Genomic DNA, 22,262 nt, shown 5'->3' with positions numbered 1-22,262 from the left:
CTGTCTGTCTGCCCGTTTAGTCTCTCTGTCTGTCTGTCTGTCTGCTCATTTAGTCTGTCTGTCCACCTGTCTGTCTTTGTCTATCTACCTGCCTGCCCGTCTGTCTTCATGTCTGTCTATCTGCCTGTCTGTCTGCCCATTCAGTCTGACTGTATGTCTGCCTGTCTGCCCGTATGTCTGCCTATTTGTCTATCTGTCTGTCTATCTGTCCGTTCTGTTTGTCTGCCCATTCGTCTTTGTCAATATGCCTGTCTGTCTGTCAACCTGCCTGTCTGTCTGCCCTTTCTGTCTGCCCGTTCAGTCTGACTGTGTGTCTGCCTGTCTGCCCATCTGTCTGTCTATCTGTTCGTTCTGTCTGTCTGCCCATCTGTTTTTCTATCCGTCAGTTCTGTCTGTCTGCTCATCTGTCTTTCTTTCCGCCCATCTGTCTTTCTGTCAGTATGCCTGTCTGTCTATCTGTCTGTCTGCCCGTTCAGTCTGTCAGCCTGTCTGTCTGCCCACCTCTCTGCCCATCTCTCTGTCTGTCTGCCTGCACATCTGTCTGTCTGTCTGTCTGTCCATTCACTCTGTCTGTCTGTCCTTCTGTCTGCCAATCTGCCTGCCTGTCTGTCTGTTCAGTTTGTCTGTCTGTCTGCCCATCTGTCTGTATGTCTGCCTATCTGCCCTTCTGTCTACCCATTCGTCTGTCTGTCTGCCCATTTGTCTTTCTGTTTGTCTGCTTGTTCAGTCTGTCTATATGTCCACCTGTCTGCCCTTCTGTCTGCCCATCCATCCGTCTGTCTGTCTGTCTGTCTTTCTGTCGATCTGCCTGTCTGTCTGCTTGTTCAGTCTGTCTGTCTGCCCATCTGTCTTTCTATCGATCTGCCTGCCTGCCTGTCTGTCTGTCTGCTTGTTCAGTCTGTCTGTATGTCCGCCTGTCTGCCCGTCTGTCTGCCCATCTCTTTGTCTGTCTATCTCTCTGCCTGTCTGTCTGCCTGTTCAGTCTGTTTGTCTGCCTGTCTGTCTGACCAGCTGTCTGTCTCTTTGTCCATTCATTCTGTCTGTCTGTCTATCTGTCTGCCCATCTGTCTGTCTACCCATTTGTCTTCTTTCTGTCTACCTGTCTATCTTCACGCTTAGTTTGTCTGTCTACATGTCTCTCTGCCTTCCATCTGCCTGTCTGTCTGTCTCTCTGAGGGGGGGAAGCATGTCTCGTCTGATCTGCAGGAATCTTCAGCTGTTGATAACAGCATGTGTGAGATGGGAAAAACTTCTGTCACATCACAGACATGGTGGCAGGCTTGATGCCTCTTGGGACTTTGGCTATTGTTTTGTTCCCTTTTACTTTTCATGATCTCTTTCTTTCTTAATTTTTATTTTATTTTGATTTATTTTTTATTGTTGTTGATTCTTTCTTGGGTTCATTTCCTTTGAGTCATTTTGATTCCTTTTTTTTTTTTTTTATAGTTTGTGTTTTTAATTGTTTTATTTTGTGGGATTTTTTTTGGGGGGGGGGGGGGGGGGGGGTTGCCTTGGAATTCACCACAACACTTTCATTAAAAAAAAAAAAAAAAAAAACGTAAATTTTTAGTTTTGTAAGATTATGCATAGTCGCTAGGGCTACACATTATACCGTTTCAGCATCGATATTACAATGTGATCATTCACAACAGTCACATCACGAATTTACGCAATGTTAGTCTAAATTATAATTGATCATTTCTCAAGAGTTTTTTGAGACCTGTGACTGTGTGGTGATTTTAAAAGCGTTCAGGCATAAGACATTTTACAGTTTGAAAGTTTGACAAATTAAAAACAAATCTTATTTAGTTGAGGCTGTGCAGTAATGTTTTACATTTGATTATTTAATTACTGTATTCCTAAATACAGTTCAACTCCTCCTAAAAGATACAAATGAATTTGTTTTTCTTTTCAATGAGTCGAACTGTATTCAGGTGTACAGTAATTGAATAATCAAATGTAAAATATCAACACTGAGCAACACACACTCATCAGCTGCACATTCAACATCTTTTACTGTTGATTTCGATGCTGAAGTTCATGTAATTGTGATAGGATTAGAAAATGTGAGTAAACAACTGTCACAAAATACATTGTTTATTTAGTAAGGATACAATCAATGATTAAATGTTACAGTAAAGCTTTGCAAGGGTGACATGGTGGAGCAGTGGGCAGCTCTGTCTACCTACCTGCCTACCTACCCACCCATCTACCCAACCGACCGACCGACCGACCGACCGACCGACCAACCAACCGACCAACCAAAGGTCTCTAGCAACACTTGCGAAATGATCAATTATAATCCAGACTCAACATTGCGTATGTTTGCAATGTGACTATTGCAAATGATCACATTGCGATATCAATGCTTAAACGAAATATTATGCAGCCCCAGGGGCGAGTTCAGGATTTTCATTTTAGGGGGGCTCAGTTACAGCTCCCCTAAAATAGGCCTAGCGATGCCTATGTGCAGCCCTATTATGCTTGTAGATTGTTTTGATGTTTTATGCATATCTCCCCTACAGAATAATCCCAATCCATTTTTGCAAATAGTTATGCAACTAATCTAGTGCAATTGTATTCATATTGTAATAGATATCGCAGAATAAAAAAATAATAGCCCTACTAGTCGCTGTGCTTTCATTTTTGCTGTTGTTTTTAAACAATCCTTTCACTGAAACATTGCTTCCTAATGACATTATCTGTCAGCCAGCCTTCATGAGCCACTGACACAACACTTCATGAGTTCAGCGACTGAACGGCCTGTTGCCAGCTGCTGTTTACCATTAATCAATGACACTTTACATAATGTCACAATCCTGTTCTCGATTTCTTCCGACGATCATTCATCACATCCCAAACCTCAATAAGGTCATTTAGGGACACCCTTCTTCATGCATTCATTAATTTTCTTCCGGCTTAGTCCCTTTATTCATCCGAGGTCACCACAGCGAAATGAACCGCAAACTTTTTGCGCAAATGTTTTACACAGTGGATGCCTTTCCAATTGCAAACCAGTACTGCGAAACACCCATGCACTCACACACACACTCACAGCCAATTTAGTTCATTCATTCACATGCATGTGTTTGGACTGTGGGGGAAAACAGAGCACCTGGAGGAAACCCATACGAACACGGGGAGAATATGCAAACTCCACACAGAAAAGCCAACCAGCGACCTTCTGGCTGTGAGGTGACAGTGCTAACCACTGAGCCACAGCGTCACCCCCACCCTTCTTCAATTACAGCCAAACATTCACACCTCACATGCTTTCTGTGTATTTAGTCACAGTTTTTGTTGTGGCTGGACATTAGTTCTGCATGAGTTGCTCTTTGATTACCCAGAGATCACCCTGATTCACCTCATTGTGGTTTAGTGTTGTTGGGATTTAAAGTTAGAGTTGCAATAATTGGGCTAAAAAGATGTTCCAGGATACTGGATTTCCCTTGATACTTTCTTTGTTAACTGTTTACTTTAGTTGTGATGGGTAGTGTTGTTTTTTATTTTGATTTTCTTCCTAGTTTTTTATTTATATAGTTAAATTTTATTGGGCGACGCAGTGGCGCAGTAGGTAGTGCTGTCGCCTCACAGCAAAAAGGTCGCTGGTTCGAGCCTCGGCTGGGTTAGTTGGCGTTTCTGTGTGGCATTTGCATGTTCTCCCTGCGTTCGCGTGGGTTTCCTCCGGGTGCTCCGGTTTCCCCCACAGTCCAAAGACATCTGGTTCAGGTGAATTGGGTAGGCTAAATTGTCCGTAGTGTATGAGTGTGAGTGAGTGTGTGTGGATGTTTCCCAGAGATGGGTTGCAGCTGGAAGGGCATCCGCTGCATAAAACACGTGCTGGATAAGTTGGCGCTTCATTCCGCTGTGGCGACCCCAGATTAATAAAGAGACTAAGCCGAAAAGAAAATGAATGAATGAATGAGTTAAATTTGATTGTGTTTTTTTATTTTTCCTCATTTTGTAGTTATTTTTTTGTTGGTCTTATAACAATATTTAGACATTATTTCATCAGTTTTTTGTTGTTGTTTATTTAGTTTCTTTTATTACTTTTTTATTTTGTTGTATTTGATATTTACTTTATTTCGTTTATTATGATTTGTTTTAGTTATAGGGTGGCATGGTGGCTCAGTGGTTAGCACTGTCGCCTCACAGCAAGAACCTCGCTGATTCGAGCCTCGGCTAGGTCAGTTGGCGTTTCTGTGTTTGCATGTTCTCCCCGTGTTCGCATGGGTTTCCTCCGGGTGCTCCGGTTTCCCCCACAGTCCAAAGACATGCGCTATAATTGGATAAACTAAATTGGTCATAGTGTGTGTGAATGAGTGTGTATGGATGTTTCTCGTTACTGGGTTGCAGCTGGAAGTGCATCCGCTGCTTAAACATATGCTGGATAAGTTGGTGGTTCATTCCGCTGTGGCGACCCTTGATGAATAAAGGGACTAAGCTGAAGGAAAATGAATAAATGAATATTATTTAGTTATTTTGTTTTTGGTCCAATAAAATTAATACAAATTTCATCACAGTTTTTTGATTTATTCAGTTTCATTTAATTTTTATATTTTGTTGTATTTTAAAAATTTCTTTTTCATTTAGTTTATTTAGTTCTTTTCTGTTTAGTTATTTAGTTTTTGGTCTTTATTTACAGATCACAGTTTTAATTTTTTTTTTATTTTGGTGTATTTATTTCTTTTTCAATTAGTTTATTTTATATTTTTTAATTTAGTGTTGAATTTTTTTCGTTTTTTTTTAAGATATTTTAGTTATTATACTACATGCTGTAATTACTTTAAATGCTTTGTTTTTATCCTGAACAGTTCATTCAAAGGCATTCCTTGTATTATTTTTAAAGAGTAAAGAAAATCGCAGAAGACCTTGTTTGATACATTTAAACACACCATTGCCCTGCATGAAAATCAATGTGAGCAGACCTTCATTTCCACATTCCACATCTTGAATTTCCTATAATTTGACAGTCTGTGTGGATCATATCCGAGCTCTCCTCATAACTCCAGTCTTGTGACGGTACGGTTCATGGCTCTGCTAGTGAACCTGAAGTGTGCGGGTCTCCATTGAGAATGACTGCAGCTCCTGCGGGGCCTCAGCCGCGCTCTGACCCCGCATTCACACCGCTCAACTCGCATTATTTCCACTCCACCGGGCCTGAAACTGCTCCTGCAAGAGAAACGCTTCACCCAGAGCAGCCTGTCCGCCGGGGTTCCTGGGAAAACAAGCTTTTGCTGAGGAGAATTTTTCAGCCTGATAGAAAGTGTGGGCTTGTTTTGCACAGGCATGGAGCGTTAAAGAGATCATTACATGAAGGTTCTTACTTTTATTGATTTTATTGATAAGATTGAGCTTATTCTGTGATGCAAAGTGTGCTGAAAGGCCATTTAGGTTTTAAAACGCTGCTGCTCCGTGTCAGTGTGGATGGTGGTAAACGGAGACATCTGAACATGGAGGCTTGGCTGCAGACATTCGCCTGCATCTGATTGAGACTTTTTCTCAATATTAAGTGCACAAGGTTCAGTCTTGCATCCTTTCCTTGTAAGTTCAGCCAAAACACGTCATCTGAGAACAAGTAAGAGATTCAGAAGACCAAAGAGTCAAGATGTTATATATATATATATATATATATATATATATATATATATATATATATATATATATATATGAGAGTCAAACCTTACAACTTTATTAGATATTTATATACAGTTGAATTCAGAATTATTAGCCCCCCTTTGAATTTTTTTTTTCTTTTTAAATTATTTCCCAAATGATGTTTAACAGAGCAAGGAAATTTTCACAGAATGTCTGATAATATTTTTTCTTCTGGAGAAAGTCTTATTTGTTTTATATTGGCTTGAATAAAAGCAGTTTTAAATTTAAAAAAAAACATTTTAAGGTCAAAATTATTAGCCCCTTTAAGCTATATTTTTTTTCGATAGTCTACAGAACAAACCATCCTTATATAATAACTTGCCTAATTACCCTAACCTGCCTAGTTAACCTAGTTAAGCCTTTAAATGTCACTTTAAGCTGTATAGAAGTGTCTTGATAAATATCTAGTCAAATATTATTTACTGTCATCATGACAAAGATAAAATAAATCAGTTATTAGAAATGAGTTATTAAAACTATTATGTTTAGAAATGTGTTGAAAAAATCTTCTCTCTGTTAAACAGAATATGGGGAAAAAATAAACAGGGGGGCTCATAATTCATAGGGGCTAATAATTCTGACTTCAACTGTATAAGGTTTATCAAATTGATACCTGTGGCTCCTGGTGATACATTGATGTCTTTGCAAGAAACTGAACATTATTTACGACGTTATTTAAAACCTTTAAATCACTGCTTCAACAAATGGTCCCAAATGGGTTTACGACAGTCAGGAGTGTGAGGTTCCTGTTGCATAATGACATATGTGGTAGTACAAACTCACATGTCAGCTGTTTGTTTACTTGATGTGTGTGTGGTAAAATTTGTTATCCAAGTACTTGAAAGAATACTAAATAGTAGCTTATTCCAGATGTGGTTCACTTCACGCAGAAAACTCTGTCCTTCAGAGAATTACTACTGATCACACAACTCGTGCTTCCCTGACAAGATGTCTTGATTGCGATTTTTATTTCAGTTTGTCTCGATGCTGGATACCTTTGTGTGTGTGGGTGTGTTTTGTTATCTAAAGTACTGAAAGCTGTTGACTTGGATTTTAGGAATCGCCAAGGGCCAAGACTTCAGCTAAAAACCTTCCATAATGTTTTGTTAAAGCAAAATAAAAGTCCCCTACCCCTTGGACGAGCTGAGGAAGAGGAAATTAACAGCAAAATAATTTCGTAAACATTCCCTTTAAGGACTTTAAGGAAGTGTGTGTGTGTGTCCAGTGAGGTTTGTGTGGGTGGATGGAAAAGCATCTCTGTCTGTCCCTCAAAGAATGTGTGCACGCGTTGGCACACACACACACACACACACACACACACACACACTTTTTGTGCGTGTGTGTGCGTGTGTCTGTGCGTGTGTCTGTCTACAGTATGTGTGTGTGTTTCTCTCTCTCTGTGTGTGTCTTTGTGCGTGCATGTTTCTGTGTGTATGTGTGTGAGGTGGGAGCTGTGTGTCTGTCTGTGTGCTTGTGTATGTTTGTGTGTGTGTCTGTCTCTCTCTCTCTCTCTTTCTCTCTGTGCGTGTGCATGTGTGCAAGTCTGTGTGTGTATGTGTGTTTGCGTGTGTATTTCTGTCTGTATGTTTTTGTGTGCGTCTTTGTGTGTGTCTGCGTGCGCACGTGTTCATGTGCATGTCTGTGTGTGTTTGTGTGTGTCTCTCTCTGTGTGTGTGTGTGTGTGTGTGTGTGCGTGTGTGTGTGTGTGTGTGTGTGTGTGTGTGCGCATGCGTGTGAATCTGTGTGTCTTTTTTGTTCATGTATGTCTGTGCTTGTGTGCGAGTCTGTGTTAGTCTCACTCGGTGTGTGTTTGTGTGTGTATGTGTTTGTGTCTCTCTCTTTCTCTCTCTCTCCATGTGTGTGTCTCTTTGTGTGTGTGTGCGTGTGTGTGTGTGTGTGTGTGTGTGTGTGTTGGGGGTCCAGGGGGATCATATTGCGGCGGCTGTCACTGGTATGTGAGAGGAAACAGCTGAGCTCCGCTGAACTGGGCTAAAGTGAGGTTAAAGTGCACTAAACACAACCTCAGGCTTCTGTGGCTCGCACAAACTCTGGCCACTTGCTTTCTGTAAACGTTTCTCCTTTGATCAGCTCTGTCTGCCTCAACTGACAGCCACATGCCAAACATTCTTCAGTCTTTCACATGCTTTTGGGAATTTCTGTCTCTTTATTATTAGTGTTAGCTAAGGCAGAACCCCTGATGCTCAGCATTAAAGTCAACATTTTGGCATCTTGTTTTTAATACACACTACATTCCTGCTGTTAGTGAGACAGACTCATTGGTGGATATTATTGCATACAAACACGGTCAGTGGGCCCTTTCATGCATCCAGCGCAATAAGACGTGTTTGGCTCGATTTGTTGTTATTTTCAGACCAGCGCAATCCTAATTTTCACATTTTGCGCTAAGCCTGCACGATTGTGGCTAAAATGAGAATCAAAATTTTTTTGGGGCTTAAAAAAAGATCACGATTTTCTTCCAATACTGTAGATGTAAAATAAAGGTTAATATGAGTAGGCTATTATTATTGTTATTACTCAGACATTTGGTAAAACAACAATAATTATATTAGGCCTGTGTGTAGGTCTGTTGGTTAAAAGGTTAAATTTTGTATAGATTTGGAATGGTTGACTTGAACAGACTTTAAATTTGTCCTGGTCATTAATACACAGTAAAGTGATGACGTTAGAATATAACCATTCATAATTCTAAAGTTTAATTATTATGTTTGAGACATATTTCAAGGCGACACACAGCAAGAAGGTCGCTGGTTCGAGCCTCGGCTGGGTCAGTTGGTGTTTCTGTGTGGAGTTTGCATGTTCTCCCTGCATTCGCGTGGGTTTCCTCCGGGTGCTCCGGTTTCCCCCACAAGTTCAAAGGCATGTGTTACAGGTGAATTGGGTAGCCTAAATTGTCTGTAGTGTATGAGAGTGAATGAGTGTGTATAGATGTTTCCTAGAGATGGAAGGGCATCCACTGCGTAAAACGTGCTGGATAAGTTGGCGGTTCATTCCGCTGTGGAGACCCCGGATTAATAAAGGCACTAGGCCAAAAGAAAATCAATGAATGACTTCAATCTGTCATTGACAACATTATTAGACCATTTTTTTATTGGTAAAATGAGACATTTGCCATTATCAGATTCCCTCTCGCGTTATATTCAACATTATATAGGCTACAGCAGTTATACTGACCCAGTAAACATTTATTTTTATGCACAACGCTTTTGTTCGCTATGAAAGAAAAAACATATCAAATGCTTGTCGTAATCATAACTCTAAAAAGCGATATGATCATTTAAAGGATTTGCCGGTTTCACTTTTACCTCTGAGTGCGCTCAGGTAATGGCCGCCGTCACTCTGAGGAAAAAAAAAAAGCACACACATGCAAATCATACTTCCTGCGCAGCTCCCAAACGATCACTCTGTTTAACAAACTGATCGTTATTTACAACTTTATTACCTGTTGTTCACAGCCTATGCAGGTTCTGTTTACTACAGTCATCATTAGCGTGCACATGAGCGTCCTCTCGGTAGTGAACAAACAGTGCGTCAACTCATGCGTGATTTCGCATGTAAGTTTTACATGTTTTTCCACTTACAAAGACCACCATGTAAATAGTAAATGCGCCACGGTGCGACAAAACGGACTCTTAAAGGGAATGAGACTTGTTATGCTCAAAACACACCCATAACACATTAAGAGAATAAGCACAACCCTGTTAGACCATGCGCCAGTATTTTTACGTTCTTAAAATAGCAAAATAGATTCGGACACAGCCTTAATGCTTTTGCGCCATGTGCTTTAGACTTTGCACCTAGATCATTAAAATAGAGTCCTTAATCTTTAATCATAATGTAATATTCAGTCTTCTTCTAAACATTTTCAATGCTACATTTAGTTCACGCAAAACCCGGGCTTAATTTGTGCCGGAACATTCCGGATCCGGCACCTCTGATATCTTATCCGGCACCTCATTTTACCAATCCCCCTCCTCAACTGTCCCCCTCCCCCATCCATTGTTCACTTTCACTTTCTTCCTTGACTCCCCAACCCTCTTCACTTTCGTCCGCCATTCACCGCACCAACCCCCCCCCCCCCCCCCCCCCCCCCCCCCCCACCCCCGCTCTCCACTTTCGTGCGCGACACCTCTCCATCCTCCGGTAACATGCCGGATCTGTTACCCTGATCTGTTCCGGGACCTCGCAATTCACAAGTTAAGCACTGCGCAAAATTTACTGTGTCATAATTTAATCACAAACTTGTCCAGTGCTGTTAAGATCATGTGGTGTAATCATGTGAAACCACTGTCCACGATGGAATCATGTTCAACCAAAGTGCTATATTTAAAAAATTGTAAACACGCACACACAACAAGCCATGTGCTCAAAACATACAGGAGGCAACAAGTCATTTTTGCATGCTCAAAACATGGTCTTTTAAGTGGAGAATTGTGTCACAAATATATAACGCCATAATCTTAAACCACACCGAACACCTAAAGGACCATACAGCAACTCTCTAGCAACATCTTAACTAGTATATAGCTTTAGCAACATCCTGACAACCCTCTTGGCATGTTCACATTTCACATTCTTTCATTTGACCTGAATTTTAATTTATTTTACTAGCTTACGAATGCCACTTTCCAGCGCAGTATAGGATAAAGCTCCAATACTGAATGTCTTTTGTGGATGAAGATATTTCCAAGCCGCAGTATCACTGTTTATTTGTGTTACTTAAGGAATAACAGCATGCTGCTTGCAAACATGGTCTGTTAATAATTCAGGAAGTCCATGCATAAATCATGAAAACAGGCCGGTCTCTGGTGAAAACGCTGGAAAAACAGGGGGTCAGATATTCATTTGAAGTCTTTTAATGGTACAAATTGCATGAAAGGTATTTTTGAGGGGGAAAATCAATGTAGTTCATTCTGAAAATACATTTTAATAATTGTATTATTTTACATAATATGGGTGGCACAGTGGCTCAGTGGTTAGCAATGTCGCCACATAGCTGTAAGGTTGCTGGTTCGAGCCTTGGCTTGGCCAGTTGGCATTTCTGAGTAGAGTTTGCATGTTCTTCCCGTGTTGGAGTGGGTTTCCTCCGGGTGCTTTCCCCCACAGTCCAAACACATGCGGTATAGGTGAATTGAATAAGCTAAATTGTCCGTAGTGTATGAGTGTGGGTTTGAATGTGAGAGTGTATGGGTGTTTCTCAGTACTGGGTTGCATCTGGAAGGGCGTCGGCTGTGTAAAATATTTGCTTGAATAGTTGGCGGTTCATTCCGCAGTGGTGACCCCTGATAATCAGAGAATAAGCCGAAGGAAAATAAATGAGATAATATTTTATTTATTCACTTGTTTTATTTATTTTTTCGGAAACGTTTTCATTTGTTGTGATTGAAATGTAGGGTTTTTCCACACTTTTATACTCGTAACATTGGCATTGTTCACATCTTTTTGTTATTTTGACCAAATATCAGCTCGCTAGTGCATTGTTTTAATTGATTTTCAAACAATTCCCAAGTGATGTTTAACAGATCAAGGAATTTTTATTTGATCATTTAATTTTATATGTATTTTATTTAATATATATTTCAACATATCCATTTTATTGATTGATTGAGAAAACAAATGATATACAAATCTGTACATAAAAAGATATTTACAGTATGAGTACATAAATGATGGCTAATTTTTGTGGATGTCTTCTGTAAAACATGGTAACTAACAATGTGTGATGTTTTACTGAGAAAAAGACTCAATTTAACACCACACATTCTAGAAAAGGTATTTATTTAGATCCCCATTAGCCTCTACTAAGGCTATCAGGCTATCAGGCTATTCTTTCTGAGGTCCAACGATTAAAGAGACACATTTACATTCAACTAAAACAATGACAAAACCAAATAAAAAGTCAAATGTACACTAAACCATAACAATAGACAGCAATATAATAAAACATATAACACATATTTCATTTAAGACACCAAAAGTATTACTTTACCAAATACTCTGCCATTAAATATATATATTTTTTTTAAATAATAATTTTTTTGGGGTTTTCACCTTTATTTGAGAGGACAGTAGAGAGTATTGACAGGAAAGCATGGGGAGCAGAGAGAGGGAAAGGATCGGCATAGGACCGCGAGGCGGAATCGAACTTGGGTTGCCGTGAGCACCGGAGTGCATGTGTCGACGCACTAACCACTACACTGGCGCCGACTAAATATTTTTTTACAATTTTATTTATTTATTTATTTATTTATTTGTTTGTTTGTTTGTTTGTTTGTTTGTTTGTTTATTTAGCCTCATTTTTTACCTATTATACAATGGCTATTCGTTCCATGTTTTCATTCTGCTGTTCATTCATTTACATTATTTTTTTAAATCTAGACGTAGGCCTAAGAAGTATCCTTTTGATGCATGCCTGGTGTTCAAATTCTGAATACACTGTAAAAATAATGCTGGGTTCCACACAATCAATTTGTGTTGGGACGGCATGAAGGAATTAAGTTAATCTATTAGTTTTTTTACAAATGTAAGTGGATTGAACATTAAACAAATAAGTTGTTCCCCCAAAAACGGTGGCACGGTGGCCCAGTGGTTGGTGTGGGTTTCCTTCGGGTGCTCCAGTTTCCCCACAGTCCAAACACATGCGATTATAAGTGAATTGGGTAAGCAAAATAGGCTGTAGTGTATGAGTGGGAATGTGAAAGTGTATGGGTGCTTACCAGTACTAGGTTGCAGCTGGACGGGCATCCGCTGTGTAAAACATATGCTGGAATAGTAGGTGGTTCATTCCGCTGTGGCAACCCCATATGAATAAGGCACTAAGCTGAAGAAAAATGTGAATGAATAAATGGCCTCCTCCCCCTAAAAAAACTCAAGAATTGTGTCGTTTCAGCTCATTTTAAGTAAGTAGTTTGAACAAACAGCAAGCATAAATTTTGGAGTCTACTGTAGCACTGCTAATTGGACAGCTCTAGTAACTCTAGTTGTACAGCAGTGCGTGTAAATGTGCTGTTAATGTAAGCATAAGCTGAATAACATGTTTGATACTTGTATGTCTCTCTGCAGGCCTCGGCCATGGGTGGAGCCAAGAGTAAACCCAAAGAGCTGGGCCAGCGCTCGCGGAGCCTGGACGACGGCACCGGAGGACACCACCACCATACCCCCAACCCCACCTCCTTCACCCCCAACCGCAGTCCACCGGTGGAGGGGTCCCGGCGTGGCACACAGCCCAACATCATCAACGCGGAGCAGGCGCTGTTTGGGGGAGTGAATTCCACCACCAACAGCATCACGTCTCCTAATCGAATCGGCATATTAGGTAAAGCAGGCTACATCTACACTATCATCATCCATCTACACTTGAAGTCAGAATTATTAGCCCTCCTGCTATCCAAAATAAAAACCCATTAATGTTTAAGCAGGGTAACAAGATCTAAGTTTAAAGCGGTAGATTCATAAATATGCACTTTTCTTCATACAAAATGAAGCTTTATTGACTAATCTAACAGAAACCAACACCTAACACACATTCATACAGGTTGTAGAAAAGAGTAAAGGGAAAAAAATAAGAGTTTGAGAGAGTGTAATGATGTAAAAACCTCGGATTTTGTAAGACCAAACCAAGTGAACCAAAAATAATCAACTTTACGCTCCTATGGTTTCTTTAGGGTTATATATAATTTACACCAGTTCAGTAAAGTCTGGAGGCACTACTTGCGTTCCTTTTTTGATGTGAAGAACTCCCTTTGTTGAGCTGAGTTTCCACGTGGGTTCGCTGGTGCTCGGTTCTTTGTCCTATGAGGCTTGGGAGGGGTGGAGTCTATAGTTTCCAAGGTTGAGGTGGCATAATCCCCTTTCACACAGTGATACTGGTAAATATACGGAAAATTTCCGGAACGACTTTACCGGTTGATTTAAAAAAAAGTTCTGTTTACACAGGCGAGGATGTTACGGAATTTTTCCAGAAAAGACCATTCACACATGCATTCCAAAATATCGGTAAATTCTGACATTATTAACCAGAAATGACCTCTAAACGGCTGCGCTTGTATTTGTAAACATCTGACTACATTACAAACTCTGTGGATGGATGAGTATTGTGAACAACTTCGATGAAAATATATAGAGAAACACTTTCGCATGTTGAGATGTAATATGTGTGTGTGCTGGTGCTGACCGCCTGCTTCACATGCACACGTGACACTTCAAGCAACTGAAGGAAGCAGAGCTTGAAGGTAAACAAACAATGGCTTATCATAAGCATCTTATCGATAATTATTTTAACAGTTGGCATTAAGAAGGAACATAAAAACATTATCTGACTAACATCCAGCAGCTAAATGTGTCTGGAAAATATTCAAAAGTATTTATCTTCATAAACAGCGCGGATGTGAATGCATCTGAATGTTCTGATTGGCTAAAGTAGACGTCTTACGTTAGTGCGTTCTAATCGCGAACGTGCTCTTTCCAGCAGTCTTCCTTCTGCGTTCACACAGCGCAGCATTCCGGCAAATTACCAGTAATGTTACAACTTCTCTTTCCGGAAAATAGCCAGTAAGGTCTGTCTGTGTGAAAGGGTCTAAAGACTGTAGTCGTGTTGACTTCTGGTTTCGCGGCACACTAGATTTTCGACAGAAAGGAAAGAAAGAAAAGTAACAGAGATGAGAATGTTTGGGTTGTGCTGTTATCCCAATTTTGTCAGGGTCCACGTTTGCTCACTGGACCTGAAGAGGAGGAACTTTTTCTGGGCTTTTTCTTGGGGTCTCATCTCAGGTTTCTCCTTGGGCTCTCTCCGGGGATCTCTTCTTTTCCTAGAGCGTGGCCTTAGTCATAGTTAGACTCGCACGGAATCTCACACGGATTTTTAGCCCCATCATTAATGCTGTTTATTTACTTGAGTAAATGTGTGTAAATCTATATTTATTCAGTTTCTTTTAATTAATTACAGTAATATTATTGACTAATATGAAAATGTTCATCTGATTTATGTACGATGCAGTTTGTACAGTAATATTTTCTGTATTTTAGTAGATATATTATATGAGAGACCTGCTTTGTTTACCAAATAAAGTGAATCTAATTGGATTTGCATTTTAAACATTATTCATTCATTCATTTTCTTGTTGGCTTAGTCCCTTTATTAATCTGGGGTCGCCACAGCGGAATGAACCGCCAACTTATCCAGCATTTGTTTTACGCAGCAGATGCCCTTCCAGCCACAACCCAAAACTGGGAAACATTTTAAACATTAATTAAAAGTCAAAAAGGTATTATTTTTTATTTCACATATTAAGGTTTTAGTTATAGTTCTCCCAAAATAATTCTGCAGAGATCCGTAGATGTTTACCAAAATTCTCAGCAGAAATAGCAAAAAACGTCCGCAGATTCCATCTGGCCCTAGTCATAGTCAAATAAAACAAATTCATACATGCATTCATTCATTCATTCATTCATTTATTTTCTTTTCGGCTTAGTCCCTTTATTATACTGGGGTCGCCACAATGGAATGAACCACCAACTTATCCAGCATATGTTTTACGCAATGGATGCCCTTCCAGCTGCAACCCATCACTGGGAAACACACACACACACACTCTCATTCACACACATACAATATGTCCAATTTAGCTTTTCAATTCACCTATAGCGCATGTCTTTGGACTTGTGGGGGAAACCGGAGCACTCGGGGGAAACCCACGCCAACACAGGGAGAACATGCAAACTCCACACAGAAATGCCAACTGACCCAGCCAGGACTCGAACTAGGGACCTTCTTACTGTGAGGTGATTGTACTACCCACTGCGCCACCATAATGCCACAAATAAGACTTTCTCCAGAATAAAAAATGTTACAGGAAATACTGTGAAAATGTCCTTGCTCTGTTAAACATCATTCTGGAAATATTTGTGCTAGAGTAAGGAGGAGGAGTGTTTTTTTGTTTGTTTTGTTTTTTAACAGAGAGAGAAGAGTGTTTCTACAGGTGGTTTGTCAATCCCACTCACCTGTGTGAGGCACACTTTATAAATGCACTTTTTTTAATAGATATGGAGTGATCGATCGTAAGAAAGTGTCTGGTGCAAAACTGGTGCAAACTGGTGTCAGTTAACATGTCAGAGAGATAAAAGAGTGTGTTTTCTACAGGAGGTTTGTCAAGCCCACTTACCTGTGAGGGACACTCAGAATGGCATAATGTTTTGAGGTTGTCATGTGTTGTGATGGGGGAGAAGAGATTTTTAGGTGCCATTTGTATGATACTATCGAACCAACATCTTTGTCTTTAACACTTCTGCTTTTGCCCATTTTCACTATTAAAGTGTTGAAGGAAATGAGCAGTGAAGTCTGAAGGCTGAATTGAGTAAATGAAATATTGTTGGGGAGTTTTGTGTGAGATCATTTGTGAATTTGTATTTATAGGTTAAGTTAGGTTTTGGTTTTAGATTTCTATGTTTCCATGGTAACACTTTACAATAAGGTTGTATTCGTTAATGTTTATGTATTCACTAGCATGAACAAACATTCAGCAATACATTTATTACCGTATTTAATAATCTTTGTTAACATTAGTAATAATAAAGTTAAAGTTGTTCTTTGTTAATTCCTTATTAACTCACAGTGCGTTAATTAATGTGTACAGGCATGAATTTGGATTTTAATAATGCATTAGTAAATGTTGAAGTGTTTTTCATTATTAATTCATGTTGGTAAATACATTAACTAACATTGACTAATGAAACCTTATTGTAAAGTATGACTTAACAATATTTTTGCCATTTTTAAAATTGTTTTAAAAAATAACTTAATCTATATTTTTTAATGCATTTTATTATATGATTCTCAGAAAACACTCTCTGAAATAAAGGTACATGAGCTGTCACTGGGGTTGTACCTTTTCAAAAGGTACTTAAAGGGTCTAGATTTGTACCTCAAAAGTATTATTAGTACCCAATCATTTTAAGAGGAACACTTTTGTGGGTTTTTTTGGTACTAATATGTATCCTTGAGGTATTAATATGGACATTTAAGAAACAAATTTGTAGCTTTTGAAAAGGTGACAGCTCGCGTACCTTTATTTCTAAGTGTATATGTATGTGTATATGTATGTGTGTGTGTATATATATATATATATATATATAAATGTTTTATAGTAAATGTTTTCTTTGCTGTTGGACTCATCAAAAATATTTGTTAGTATTGGGCAAAACTGATAAGCTGAAGTCACACTGAAGCGACAGCCAACAGAGGATTCGGCTTGGTCTTAAAACCTTTTTTGATGGGTTATTTTTACCATTTATGATTGCAAAGCAGTCAAAATAAGACAAGATAAGTTCATGAATGGGACAAATTCTGGACTGTTGTCACCCATCTAGAGCTCCTTAATGGGACTAAACACTCGCTCCAATGGGTTTCCACAGTTCTCGGCATATAGTTAAATTTTTTGAGAGGTGCACATTAGTATTGCCGTCAGTCATGGCGAGGACTATGCTACTGCCCGAAAGCAACACCAGAGCATGCGCGTGCACTCGACGCAGAAATATAAAGGCTGATTTATGCGTCAACTTCGAGTAATCAGCATGACCCACGTCGCCTGCCTTGCTCGTAGTCGTGCGTTTATACTTCTGTATGCTGTTTGTGTTGCTCTGCAATAACACTTCTGAAATGGTTTTTATGTTTCTCTGTGTCGAGTTTCTTTGTGTTTGTTTAGTTTTTCTGAACGCTACCTCAATGTACAAGTAGCTCAAACTCACTCATTCTGAGCTGGGAACCGGCGTGTGTGCAACAACATTAATCATGAGGTGAACACAAAACAGCAGTTTCCATCTAGAGCTACTTTACGGGGCTGGACACTTGTAAACACTTGCTCCAACGTGTTCGCGCGGCTTTCCGCCCCGCCCACAATGGTCACAGCTACCAAGCTGACCAATCACAGAGCTTGCGCTACATGCCGTTGCGACGTAGTTAAATTTTTTGAGAGGTGCGTGTAAGCATTGACGTCAGCCACGGCAAGAGCTGTGCGACCACATGAAGGCTGCAGCCTGGTTTGTTCTTCTGCGTCGAGTGATCGGCGCGACCCATAGTGCCTGCCTTGCATGTAGTCGTGCATTTATACTTTTGCGTGCTGTTTGTGTTGCTCTGCAATAACACTTGTGAAATGCTAGCTGGCAGTACTGTAGGTTTTTATGTTCCTCTGTGTCGAGTTTCTTCGCCGTTTTGTTTTTGTGTTTTGTTCTCAACGCTAACTTAATGTACAAGTAGCTCAAACTCGCTCGTTCAGAGGTGGGAACCGGCAGATGTGCAACAACTTTAATCATAAGGCAAATACAAAACAAACGTTTCCATCTGCAGCTCCTTTACAGCAGTGGTTCTCAAACTTTTAAACCAGCGACCACAATGTAAGATCGTCAAGAACTCGCGACCTCCCCCACTACCAAAGCATATCCCAAAAAAAAAAACGTTATTTTAAGCTGTTCACAATATTTTAACTATGTTTACTATACATTACAGGGCTCGAAATTAACATTTTTGCTTGGAAGCACTGGTGCTCCTGACTTTAAAAATGTAGCCGCACCAGCCAAAATTTAGTCGCACCCACCAATTATGAGCACCGTTACTACAAGTTTTATTAACAGATTTATTGCATTTGAAATCAACATTAATCAAAACTAACAAGTAAAAAATATATACGTGCATGCGTGAGGAAAATATGTCTCAAAGAAATCCCCTTATCACAAGAAAATACATTTTTATAACATAATTGAGTGACCAAAAGATACACGGATCGCTCAACGACACTACACGCACTGCTTGACAGGAATTAATCTGTTTATGTTAACTGCTGTGTTTTCACGGGTAGTGTCTGATATTGCACAGATGCTTTTGACATATTATACCTTATTATTTGCTTTAATAGTACTTCAATAGCAATACCGGTCTTTTCATGAGCTGCAATATTAATTTAATCTTAGTCAGTGCAAGCCCTTTGGTGTTGGTGTACGTGGTGTTAACTTTTACATATAGCTGCCACTTGCACGGCTGACAGCGAAGGTCTAAGGTCTAATGAAGGTCTAAACAGAACCTCTCGCGCTTAAAATGTATAGATGTGGCAAACAGTTACCTGAAAATTCCATCCCACAGACTTTACAGTGAATGCTTTAGTTATTTGCATAGCGGACTTGAAGCCAATGGAAGTCTTTTATTCACTCTTCGAAAAGTGTAGATGGTGGGATAACATTCACAACATGATCACTAATCAGATGTGCCATTATTTGTAGCTTTAGGTGTTTCTAAGACAAAATCTGTCAGTGTTGTTTTTATTCTCTCATCTTTAGCGCTTTACATTTTCGCGGTTGTAGCTCTCTGTTATCTGAAGACAGGAGGCGTTGACTGAGTGATTGACCGCTGATTTTAACCTATCCATTCGCGTTCAGTTCTAGAGCAGTGGGCCAATAAGAAGAGCGCGAAGGCGGGGCAAGCGTTGCGGGCTTTGTTTACTGCAGCAAGCTGACATGACAACAGTTTTAAACTGTTCCTAAGCGCTGCATTTCAAGTGCAAAGATGCATTCTGCCTGAATGTGTCCTAAATACTTCATAAATTCATCAGTAATATCTTTTTAAAAATCTAAAAATATTAGCTTTCACTTGTAATACTGAAAAAATATTTATTATAATCACTGAAAATTACACAATTTTTAAATCACTCTCGCGACCCCTTGAAATTATTCTCCCAGTATGAGAACCACTGCTTTACAGGACTCAACACTTATAAAGACTTGCTTCAAAGGGTTCACGTGGCTCTTAGTCCCGCCAACACTGGTCACAGCTACCAAGCCGACCAATCACAGAGTTTGCTCTACGCATCGTTGCAACATGAGGTTATATTTTTTTGAGAGGTGCACGTAAGCATCGGCGTCAGGCACAGCGAGGGCTATGCGACTGTGCGAAGGCTGCGCTGGACCATACGCGCACATTTGGTGCAGAAGTATAAATCAGCCTTTAGACTTTACTGAAAACAGTCAAATCAAGCTATTCAAGCCATCTTGTGAAATCAAAGAAATATAAAAGAGATTATTTCCAATATCATCCAGCTCTATTGTAAATCATGAAACACAGATAAAATAAAAATCTCAGCAAACCTAGCATATCTTTTTCCTCTCATGAGAGGCCAACACTGCATTTACCATATTTCCCTACTGAGATTCTGTAGAAGTGAATGCATAGAGATAACTGTGTTTGTGTCTTGTGTTTTTCCATAGGCGGCGTGACCACATTTGTGGCTCTGTATGACTACGAGTCACGAACCGCCTCCGATCTGTCATTCAGGAAAGGAGAACGACTCCAGATTGTCAATAACACGTAAGGGGGAATCACACCAACACGACACAAAAATAACATGGCTCTGGAGACACACACACACACAGAGACACATATGTATAAAAATAACAGAGCTCCGGAGGGCAGCAGACACACCCCGTGATGCAGACACACACACACACTCGTCTGTCTGCCGATCCCCCTCCTCTTCCTCTTCAGTAGCCATAGGAACTGGATCCCTATGAAGGCGCTGCATTTGTGCAAGATGACGGCTTTTTGTTCTCCTGATTCCTTTTTTGGTCTTTTTCCTGTGCATTGGTTTAAAAAAAAAAGCTCAGCTGTGTTTCTTTACCTCCACTTCCCCTCGCAGACCAAAGGGAGCTTTTTCCTTCCTTTCTACACCTGCGGTTCACTTCCTTATTTCAGTGCACTAGGAAAATAACAACACTCTCGGAAACGTCCTCTGGTTTCTGCTCAAAGCAGACCCCGAGGGTTGGCGTTTTGTGTGTGGGTGGCTGTTTGTTTGTGTTCTTGTTTTTATATCCCTGTGGGGACTTCAACGTGAATGCACACAGACTCATGGGGACTTGTGGCACCGTGGGGACCTAAATTGTGGTTTATAAATCTTAAAAAAGGTAAAATGCAGATTGTTTTCTGTGATGGTTGGGTTTAGGGTTGAGGTACACTGAAAAAAATGATTTATTGGATTTACAATTTTTTTTTATGATAAGTGGTTGCACACAACTTATATTACTCAATTTAAACAAATTAAATTTAGTAATGTTCAACCTAAATTGTTTGTTCAAATTCAGCCTCTCTGGCACCAACAACCATGCCACTTTAAAAGTCCCTTAAATCCCCTTTCTTCCCCATTCTGATGCTCGGTTTGAACTGCAGCAGATCATCTTGACCATGTCTGCATGCATAAATGCATTGAGTTGCTGCTACGTGATTGGCTGATTAAAAATTTTGTGTTAACGAGCAGTTGGGCAGATGTACCAGTGGCTGGTGAGTGTAGATATATTATCTATGAAAGTCCCCACAGAGATATAAGAGCAGGTCTGTGTGTGTGGATACTGGATGCATTGTAATGTATGGGTGAATCCTGTGAAAACAAATCATATCTGTGTCAAGTCAAAAATGTAAAACTAAATCTAGTTTTGCTGATAGGACTTGAAGCCTGCATTTAGTTACTTTAAAGAGTTTTATATTGTGGTGTTATTTTGGTAACACTTTAGAATAATGATGCATTAGTTAATGTATTTACTAACATGAACTAAGTATGAATAATCTTGTAAAGCATCAATTAATCATAGTTTAACATTTAATTATGGATTAATTAAATATTATGGATATCTATCTATCTATCTATATATATATATATATATATATATATATATATATATATATATATATATATATATATATAAATATATATATATATATATATATATATATATATATATATATATATATATACATATACATATACATATATATACATATACATATACATATACATATATATATATATATATATATATATATATATATATATATATATATATATATATATATATATATACATATATATATATATACATATATATATACATATATATACATATACATATATATATATATATACATATATATATACATATATACATATATATATATATACATATATATATATATATACATATATATATATATATATATATATATATATATATATATATATATATATATATATATATATATATATATATATAATTATTATTTTATTATTATTATTTTTTTTTTAATGAACCTTTTAACCTGCACCCCATTTTTGAGCATTATCCCGAAAACAACTGCCTGTAGCTCTTGAACCCTGTGGTCTATGTTCACAAGTATGGTTTTTTAAACTAGACATTGGCTAGTCTGGTATCCAAGGGTCAAAATAACTCAAAGTAGTAAAGAAACTGGTAAAATATAGATGAAGTTGAATTGCGATTAATTTCAATAAAATTCTGTAGGAGAAAAATGTATGTGACAATCCAACACAATCTCATGGCAATTCGTAACTTTTTTTTTAGTGGCTAATTCGTACGATCTAATTCGTACAATTTAGTACGATTTGCTCATCCTCCAATGACGGTTGGGTTTAGGGGTGGGGTTAGGTTTAAATTCGTACCATTTCGTACGACTGAACTCGTTCGAATTCGTACGAATTAGCCACTAAACTGTCAAAACGTAAAATACTTACATTTTCTCGTGAGATCAGGCTGGACAATCA

At 38.9% G+C, this 22,262-nt stretch overlaps 1 protein-coding gene across 1 annotated transcript in view; it reads left to right on the top strand.

Moving 5' to 3' along the window:
* src (v-src avian sarcoma (Schmidt-Ruppin A-2) viral oncogene homolog) overlaps positions 1 to 22,262 on the top strand; it is a 108,875-nt gene that overhangs the window by 50,560 nt on the left and 36,053 nt on the right. The window contains exons 2-3 of the mRNA XM_056449159.1: positions 12,739 to 12,991; positions 19,924 to 20,023. Of these exons, the coding sequence (XP_056305134.1) occupies positions 12,748 to 12,991; positions 19,924 to 20,023 (344 nt within the window). The 5' untranslated portion in view covers positions 12,739 to 12,747. The remainder of the gene's footprint in view (positions 1 to 12,738; positions 12,992 to 19,923; positions 20,024 to 22,262) is intronic.

The sequence above is a fragment of the Danio aesculapii genome, chromosome 23, assembly GCF_903798145.1.
Source record: "Danio aesculapii chromosome 23, fDanAes4.1, whole genome shotgun sequence".
NCBI lineage: Eukaryota > Metazoa > Chordata > Actinopteri > Cypriniformes > Danionidae > Danio > Danio aesculapii.
The sequence above is the reverse complement of the archived record's forward strand: the minus strand, read 5'-3'. Positions and strand labels throughout refer to the sequence as shown.